The sequence below is a fragment of the Brassica napus genome, chromosome A5, assembly GCF_020379485.1.
Source record: "Brassica napus cultivar Da-Ae chromosome A5, Da-Ae, whole genome shotgun sequence".
NCBI lineage: Eukaryota > Viridiplantae > Streptophyta > Magnoliopsida > Brassicales > Brassicaceae > Brassica > Brassica napus.
In genome coordinates this window covers 6,375,724-6,384,761 of record NC_063438.1, presented here as the reverse complement: position 1 = coordinate 6,384,761, position 9,038 = coordinate 6,375,724, and the positions used below count along the sequence as shown (strand labels likewise).

The 9,038-nt window shown below is 34.4% G+C and overlaps 1 protein-coding gene across 1 annotated transcript; it reads right to left on the bottom strand.

Moving 5' to 3' along the window:
• Positions 1-4,772: 4,772 nt before the first annotated feature.
• On the bottom strand, positions 4,773-5,990 carry LOC106451278 (protein YELLOW LEAF 1, choloroplastic-like). Its single transcript, XM_013893185.3, has 4 exons — positions 5,792-5,990; positions 5,548-5,678; positions 5,327-5,408; positions 4,773-5,164 (listed from the first exon to the last, which is right to left on the bottom strand). The coding sequence occupies exons 1-4, from the start codon at positions 5,844-5,846 to the stop codon at positions 4,971-4,973; spliced, it is 462 nt and encodes a 153-aa protein (XP_013748639.2). The 5' UTR covers positions 5,847-5,990; the 3' UTR covers positions 4,773-4,970.
• Positions 5,991-9,038: the final 3,048 nt, after the last annotated feature.

Genomic DNA, 9,038 nt, shown 5'->3' with positions numbered 1-9,038 from the left:
GTAAATTAAAATTATCACATATATATGTTGCTTATTATATATTTGTCTTATTGAATTTACGTTTGATTACTAAACTAAATTTTTTAATGCATGAAACAACATATATGAAAATAATTTTATATTTAATTTATTTGTAATTATGATCCGTAATTCAAATCGCTAGAGTTTTTTTAGTAATTTTTTAATGTTTATCAACTTTATATAATAAATTACTGTATATTAAAAAGTTTAAAATAAGTTAAATTTTTATACATGTATTATATAGTTTACTAATATTAACCCGTTCTACCAACATATTATATTTTTAGCATAAATATTTTATATTTATGAAAATAAAATATGTTAACTTATCAATTTAAAATAATTTTATCATATTTTGTTCAATATAATATTTTTATTTTAAAATGATAGATATTATTATAAAATTAATAAAATAGGATATAGTTTTATTCTTTTAGTAACATTTCATTACTAATTACAAAATTAGTTGAAAATATTTATATTCAATTTATGACAATTAAGATCTTATTATAATCTTTTTCAATAGATTTGTTAGAATTTTTTTTTTTTTTTAAATAAAAGATATTATGATTAAAATAGTTAAAATAATTATGTATATTAGCATTAGTGATATACATTTAATATAAAATTTAAATGATGGTCCAAATAAAAATATCACTCATCAAAAAATCATGATTTTTTATTTTATTAGAAAACAAATTTGAAAAAATTAAAATTAAAAATATTTATTTCTAACAAAATCTTTAAAAATTATTTGTATATGTATTTGTGAAATTAATTAATTTCATTTTATTTAAATTTTCGTTTATAAACCAAAACTATATTCAATTTTAATTTGTAATTATATTTTATGATAATTTAAATTAAAACTAACTAATGTTTGAAAGTAAATTTAAAAATATTCTAAGAAGATTTTAAAAAGATTTTGTTAGAACATTTTAAATATATTTATTTGTATTTCAAATAAAAAAGATAAATATATTAAAAAATATAATAATGATCTTATGTAAAATAAGATATTTTCTAAGAATGGTCCAAATTTAAAAAATCACACATGAAAAGAAGTCATGACTTCTGTTTTAATATATAAGATTGCTTCTTTTTTTTTGTCACACATACTTCATTAATATAGAATCTGGTCTCATATCCAAAGTCAGCCTATGAATGGATCCATAATAAAAAAAGAAGACAGAAATTGCTTAGCCAACGAATCGGCTTCAGCGTTCATCAAACGAGAAAAGTGAGAAAAAGATATTTCGACGAAAATAGAGGAGATTTGCTTGATATCTCTGACGATACTGAAAATTTTCTTGATTTGCATGTCATTCCTTATAGCTCAGATGTGCATTGTATTGTCAAAGAATAATCAGAGCTTCGGAAGCCCTAGTTTCACTGCAGAGAGAAGACCTGATCGAAGAGCAATTGCCTCCGCGATGAGAGGGGAATTAACGAATCCATGTGTTGCAGCCCCTTGACTGATGCAGGATCTAGCCGAATCTGTTAGAATCCATGTCACTCTATCTCTTTTTGACCGTTTATCCCAGGCTGCGTCTGATCTACAAGTCGTAACCGTAAGATCGTCAATCGAATTTTGCAGGTTCCTTTCCTAATGAGGTAAATTTCATGTCTTCGTTTGAACTGACCCCTTTGCTGAGGTCCATTCTCTTGCCAATCTTACCCCTTTCGTATCTGCAAGTGAGAAAGTTTTGCTTTCAAAAATAAGTAGATTCCGAGCAATTCAAAGTGCCCAACAGATCAATGGGAGTATTGTATTCGTGATTCCTGTTGGTGGGAGACATATCGCTTGTTTGAACCATTGCTTCCTTGAAACTCTTCTCCGTAGCGAGGTGAACTACTTGATTGAGGGGAACATGAATTCAAACTTCTTTCGCAAAGGGGCATTGAAAGAAGGTATGCATTGCGGTTTCCATTTCATTGCATCGATTATAGAGTGTTCCTGATGTTATATTTCTATGTTGTAGGTTCTCTCCTAAAGGCATTGTCCTCTGTATGATAGATCAAAGAAAAATTTTCTTTTTTAGTGAACAAGCTTCTAACCATATATTTTTATGCAGTTGAATACTTCTATGTCAGGTGTATTTTCGGTCCTTGTTAGCTAACCAAATCGCCTAAAACAACGTTTCAATAACAGGACTTACTCTTTTACAGTGTGCGGCCTAAAAGTGTCTCATCATAAATACTTTGCTAATTTCATAATTCTTTTTTGTTTCATACCAATTCACTCTATTTACTTTGAATACCATATATATGAATTTAATTGATCTGATTACTTTAATTGTTTTTATTTGGTTCAATGTAAAATGTAAAATCTTTTCTTTTTTATTACTTCAATAATCCCTTGAATTTTCTTGATTAATTTTTTATAATTTGATTCGGATTCAAGTTGCAAAATTCAATTTTACTATGGTTTGGGTTTCCAAACTTTCTTTTATCCCTATTTTATGGTAAGTTTCAGTTTCAAGGTAACAACGACATGAAGCAATTGGGTAAAATAACACTTATTAACACAGTTTGGCAGATCTACGGTATTCCTTCTTTTTAATTTTTTTTAATTGGAAAAAGAACAAGTCGTAGACTATAGGTTGAGAATCACGCAAGGATTATTGTCTCAAAAGCAATCCTAACCATAACTGAAATTCACGATTAGAAAAACAGATTAGAATTTAGAACATTTCCAACCCATTTCATTTTTCATAGTAATTTTTAGAAACTATTTAAATGTATCTCTATTTTTTTTTTAAATACTGTTTTCTTTATATTTCAAAACTAATAGTATTCTTATTTTCTTATTTTCGTTCTATTTTTAGATGAATACTACTCCCTCCGTTTTTTAATATAAGTCATTTTAAAGCTATGCACATAGATTAAGAAAATCATAAATTTTTTATATTTTCGAAACAAAAACATCATTAATTATTTACCTAACCACAATTCAACCAATAGAAAAATAGAAGATATATTATCATTGTTTAGACAATATTAATTATTAATAAATGTTATATAGAAAACCAAAAACGACATATAATTTGGAACAAAAAAATTTCTCTAGAACGACTTATATTGAAAAACGGAGGGAGTATTTTTCTGCAAAAAATATATTGGGATAGATCTTATTTCTTTTATAGATTTTTTAAAATAACAAGATGTATTTTACATAGTCTTACGGCAAATTAAAAATAATATCACATTTAGTGTTGAAATAACGTTAAATTTGGTGTTATGATATTAAATTTTATTTTTTCATCTCTAACAACAACACTAAATTATACATCAAAACAACATTATATATTATTATTTTTAGTTTGAATAGATTTTTTTGTCATCAGTTTTAATAGATTAATTATTTGTAATTGACTAATAATATTTTATCATATTTATATTTTATGCTTATTTGATAAAATTTTGATGTTTATTAATGTGAGAATAAAAATGTTATTTTAATGTTTAGTAATGTAAAAATACAAATAGCATGATATATTTCTTTTTAGCTATATTTTTTGTATTTGTTTGACATCTAGCTATATTTTTTGTAAAAAAGTAATAATATTAATTTATTTATAGTTAATAAAAATAATATATTATTTAAATATCTGGTGTGATTAATAATGTTACACAAACAAAACATCAAATTTGATAAAATTATTATTTGGTGTTTTATTGGAAACAAATAGATCCAATTTAATGTTTTGGTGCCTAAACTGACATCATATAAGGGACAAACTGGCTTTAGAAAATTCCTAAACAACTTGAAAAATGAACTTTTTCAAAAAAAAAAAAAACTTAAAAAATGAAAATTTAAAAAGGAGAAAAGAAACACAGTCTTTGAGACCAAGGCTTCCAATGGTGTAGTGGGAGAAGCGAAAGTCTTCACTCGTACACTAGAAGAAAACAAACATACACAGGGGTAAAATGGTCCAAAAAATAGATTCGAGCACAAGAAATCTATTGCATTGTGTGGAAAATCTTGTGCGCGATGGTATTTGGCAGAGTGTAAGAGCAATGATACTGAATTTCTGACCCATCAGTATTGTGCCACGGAAGCAGAAAGGTCGCGATTGTCTGTGGTAACGTCCACTTCATACGTGCACGTGGGTTTTAACGCGGTTTGTTAGACCGGTTTGACCGTTTGAAAGGCTTTAACGTCAAGAAGAGTTCTCTCACTTTTCTGGTACAGATCCCGACTTTTATATTTTTATCCCATCAAAATATTCATTTTTATTTGCTATAAAGGCAAATCTACCAAATAATATGTTTTTAAAGTTTATTAGCAAACGCCTGCCCATGTTAAATAAGCAAAACCATCAATAGGATACTTTTCAATGGAAACAGAACTTGATAGAAGCTGGAAGCCTGGAACAGGCCAAGTGGCTTTATAATTCGGTCCACCTCAGTGTTAAGACTTGGTTGAATTATGATTCACTGCCACGCTATTACCAAATTCCTCCCTGCAACTTTGGGGTGGATAGGCTGCAGTTTTGCACATAGCCCACTAATGGGCCACAAGTAATCTTTTACTGGGCTGAGTTTATTTGATGACCTTCTGCCTACTTTTAGCCCAACATTTGATCGCTCTATGAGAACTTCTCTAGCATCAAATAACATCTGACTTTTGGTGCTCTAGTTATGAGTCATGACAATCGCCAACCTAATGAATGAATATGTATCTGTATCAACTGTTGTTTTAAAGAAAGAGAATGACCACTTTGCACTTCGGTGTGAGTTATTGCATAGAGGTAACAAAACATCATAAATTTGTGTGAATTGTTGGAAATGTGTTTCATATAATAAGTTTGGAAAAGCTTAAATACCGACCAACAAGAGACATTACAACACGAGACCATGTATGTTTCAGCTCTAAGATAAGCAAGTGTGATTCTCAAGTCGTATGCAGCAAAAAACAACACTAATCCAGTGAAGCATACACATCATCATCGTCTTCTGCCCCCTCGATAATCCTCCTCACCCTCTTTATCCTTCAGTAAACCCAAGAAAGCGAGAAAACCAAAGAAGAAGAAGCCACCAGACCAGTTGCCACCACCGCCTCCTCCTCCACCTCCATCTCCATCATCTCGCGGTGGGAACCCGTCTCCTCCATCATCCAGGCTTGGTGATTTCTCCTTAGCTGAAAATTCAACAAAAACAAGACTCCTCTTTTCAAACTAAGTTCAAATGATAAGATAACGCATTCCTAGCTTCCTACTATCCCTCAAAATCTAGGGGACATGTGTCTGGTGCCATTATATAACAAAAACAAAAGAAGCAGAGAGAGGAAACAATGGCTTACAGTGGACAGGAGCTTGTGTTATTGTCGGAGACTCCCGAGTAACGGTCTGTGTTTGACCTTGACTTTCACTGCACTTCGCGTTCTGCAAGGGAATTAACAGAAAAAAAAGAAGATTGTCAGTTTGATGATAACTAACGACACACATCATAACAAGCAACCAAACACTTAGATAACGCCACAATCAGAATCAAAAGACACGTGTCACTGTCGAGATGTCTTACAGCGGCGGAGTTGCATATCAAAAGAGATCGCTTTCGACTACCCAATCCCATCCCCACCGCACTTAACGAGGAGACTCTATCTCGTCTTTCGATTCCTCCGACCAACCCTGAGCTACGAATCCGCAGGTTTTCTACAGAGGTTCAATCAACACAGAGTTTCTCAATTCCTCGATTAGGTTAAAAATGAAATCTCAAGGGGAGAAAGGGGGAAACGAAGGTGAATAATAGGGAGGAGAAAGCTTACTGTTGATATTCACCGAAAGCGGAGAAGCTTGGAGGATAGACGCCGCCATAGCCATCGTTGAGCAGCTTGACGACGGTGGAGGAAGAAGAGAGGATGCAAGCAGGAGCAGCAGCAGGTGACCGATAGATAGATAAATTATAGTTGTTGTCAACTTGCATCCAGTGGAGAGACGCCACGTCTTAAAATTGTCATAATATTTCATTTTAGGACCTCGGCTTATCGTAAAAGTTTATTTCGGGGATTAAACTAATCTTTTGTTATAGACAAAAAGATCAAACGGCGTCGTTCCGAAGATTTTATCGGTCACTTGTTCCTTGCATCCAATAGTGATACGCCACGTCATAACATACGCCACGTCATAACATTTCATTTTCGGTCCTCCGTTAATGTTTATTTTGAGGGTTAAACTAATACTCTCTTTGTTCCTCAAAATAAGATTTTCTAAAATTTTCACGTTTATTAAAAATATAATAAATATTTATAATTTAATTTACAATTTATTTTTTAATACACTTTTCAATAATTAATGTTCACAATTTAATATTTATAATTAATGTTTTTTTAAAAATATACAAAAATACTTAAAAATATAAAAAAAATTATTTTTGTCAAACAAGAAACTCTAAAAAATCTTATTTCGAGAATGGAAGGAGTATTGACGATGGAAAAACAACATCATATGCAACTGACACCCGAGGTGAAAGGAAATGCATGTCGCCGGCCTTTTCGCTTTGAGGCGGCCTGGCTTCAGCATAGCGAGTTCAAAGAGCTATTAGCATCCTCATGGGATAGGGACTTTGATACAAGAGAGGCTCTAGCTAGACTGGGAGTGGCTCTTCGGAGATGGAATAAGGAAGTCTTTGGTAATGTGCAAAGAAGAAAGGAAAAACTAGTTCGGGATATAGAAGAGATACAGAAAAAGATTGAAGAGAATCAATCTGATGCGTTGCTTGTAGCAGAGGGGGAGCTTCTTAAGGAATTTGAGATTGTTCTTGAACAAGAAGAAGTTCTTTGGTTTCAAAAATCGCGGGAGAAGTGGGTTGTCCATGGAGATAGGAATACAAAGTTCTTTCACATGTCCACAATTATACGAAGAAGGCGAAACAAAGTCGAGATGCTGAGAAATAATGATAACCAATGGGTATCAGAGGCTCAGGAGCTTGAGGAACTAGCAGTGAACTACTTCAAAAAGTTATATTCTCTGGAGGACGTGGATACTGAAACCCAAGGCTTATTGGTGAGGCGATTTGCGAGTCTCACAAGCCATGACTATGAGAATCTGAACAAGACCTTTTCAGCAGATGAAGTGGAGAAAGCAGTGAGAGATATGGGTAGCTTCAAAGCACCAGGACCTGATGGATTTCAACCGGTTTTCTACCAGAGATGTTGGGAAACAGTAGGGGGTTCTGTGGTGAGTTTTGCTACTAAATTTTTCGAGAATGGGAAGCTACCGGAGGACACAAATGATGCTCTTGTGGTGTTCATACCGAAAGTGACTAAACCAGAGAGTATTACACAGTTTCGTCCGATAAGTCTTTGTAATGTGTTGTTTAAGATCATTACAAAGGCCATGGTGGGAAGATTAAAGGGGGTTATGACAAAATTAATTGGTCCTGCTCAGTCTAGCTTCATCCCGGAAAGACTCAGTGCAGACAATATCGTAGTAGTGCAGGAGGCAGTTCATTCGATGAGAAGAAAGAAGGGTCGGAAGGGATGGATGCTTTTGAAACTTGACTTGGAAAAGGCCTATGATAGGTTGCGATGGGATTTCTTGGAGGATACGTTGAGAGCTGCAGGACTATCAGAGATTTGGGTTGGTAGGATTATGGATTGTGTTTCGGGTCCCTCGATGAGTATTTTGTGGAATGGTGAGAAAACAGAACCGTTCAAACCAGAGAGAGGGCTAAGACAAGGAGATCTCTTGTCACAATATCTGTTTGTGCTCTTCATGGAAAGGCTGTGTCACTTGATTGATGAAGCAGTAGAAGGGAAGAGATGGAAGCCCATTAGACTATCGAGAGGTGGTCCGGAGTTATCACATATCTGTTTTGCTGATGACTTGATTCTATTTGCCGAGGCATCAGTGACGCAAGTAAGACTAATAAGGAAGGTGTTGGAGGCCTTTTGTAAAGCTTCGGGGCAAAAAGTAAGCCTCCCGAAGTCTAAAATTTTCTTCTCAAGCAATGTTACTAGAGAACGAGGTGAGAGAATAAGCCGCGAGAGTGGAATTGCATCAACAAGGGAGTTGGGCAAATACTTGGGGATGCCTATACTACAGAAGAGGATAAACAAGGATACGTTCGGGGAGGTCCTGGAGAAAGTTGCTTCACGATTATCGGGGTGGAAGAAACAAACACTAAGTCTTGCGGGAAGGATAACTATGACAAAGTTGGTGCTGTCATCAATACCGGTGCATTCGATGAGTACAATAATCTTACCAGGGTGCATTCTTGATAAACTGGATAGCTTATCCAGAGATTTTGTGTGGGGGAGTGGAAAACACTTGGTTTCATGGGATAAGTTGTGTAAATTAAAAGATGAAGGGGGTCTTGGAATTCGAAGGTCGAGAGATATGAACAAAGCTTTAATTGCGAAAGTGGGATGGCGACTACTGCAAGACACTGAGAGTTTGTGGGCTCGGGTACTAAGACGTAAGTATGCAGTGGGTAATATTCATGACTTATCTTGGATGAAAGTGAAGAGTAATGGATCGTCTACCTGGAGGAGTGTGGCGCTGGGGTTAAGGGAAGTGGTTTCTAGAGGACATAGCTGGGTCATTGGAAATGGGAGAGAGATTCGGTTCTGGACAGATAGATGGCTTTCAAACCGATCGCTAACATCAGTTATAATCGAGGAGCTACCAGAGGGAAGTACAAATGTCACTGCTAGAGACATGTGGATAGCAGGTGGTGGTTGGGATCAAACCCGAATTGCTCCCTTTGTAACAGAAGAGAGTCGATTAGAGCTGGCGGCTGTAGTGGTGGACATGGTTAGTGAAGGAGAAGATCGCTTAGCTTGGGGTCAGACTAAGAATGAAAAATTTACCGTAAAGACCGCTTATGAACTAATCACGAGAGATGAAAGCCCAAGACCATTTATGGGGAACCTGTTTAGAAGAATGTGGCATGTGGTGGCCCCTGAAAGAGTGAAGACCTTCCTCTGGTTAGTTGGAAATCAAGTTATTATGACGAATGCTGAACGTTATAGACGGCATCTCAGTGGAACTGATGTGTGTCAAGTTTGTAAA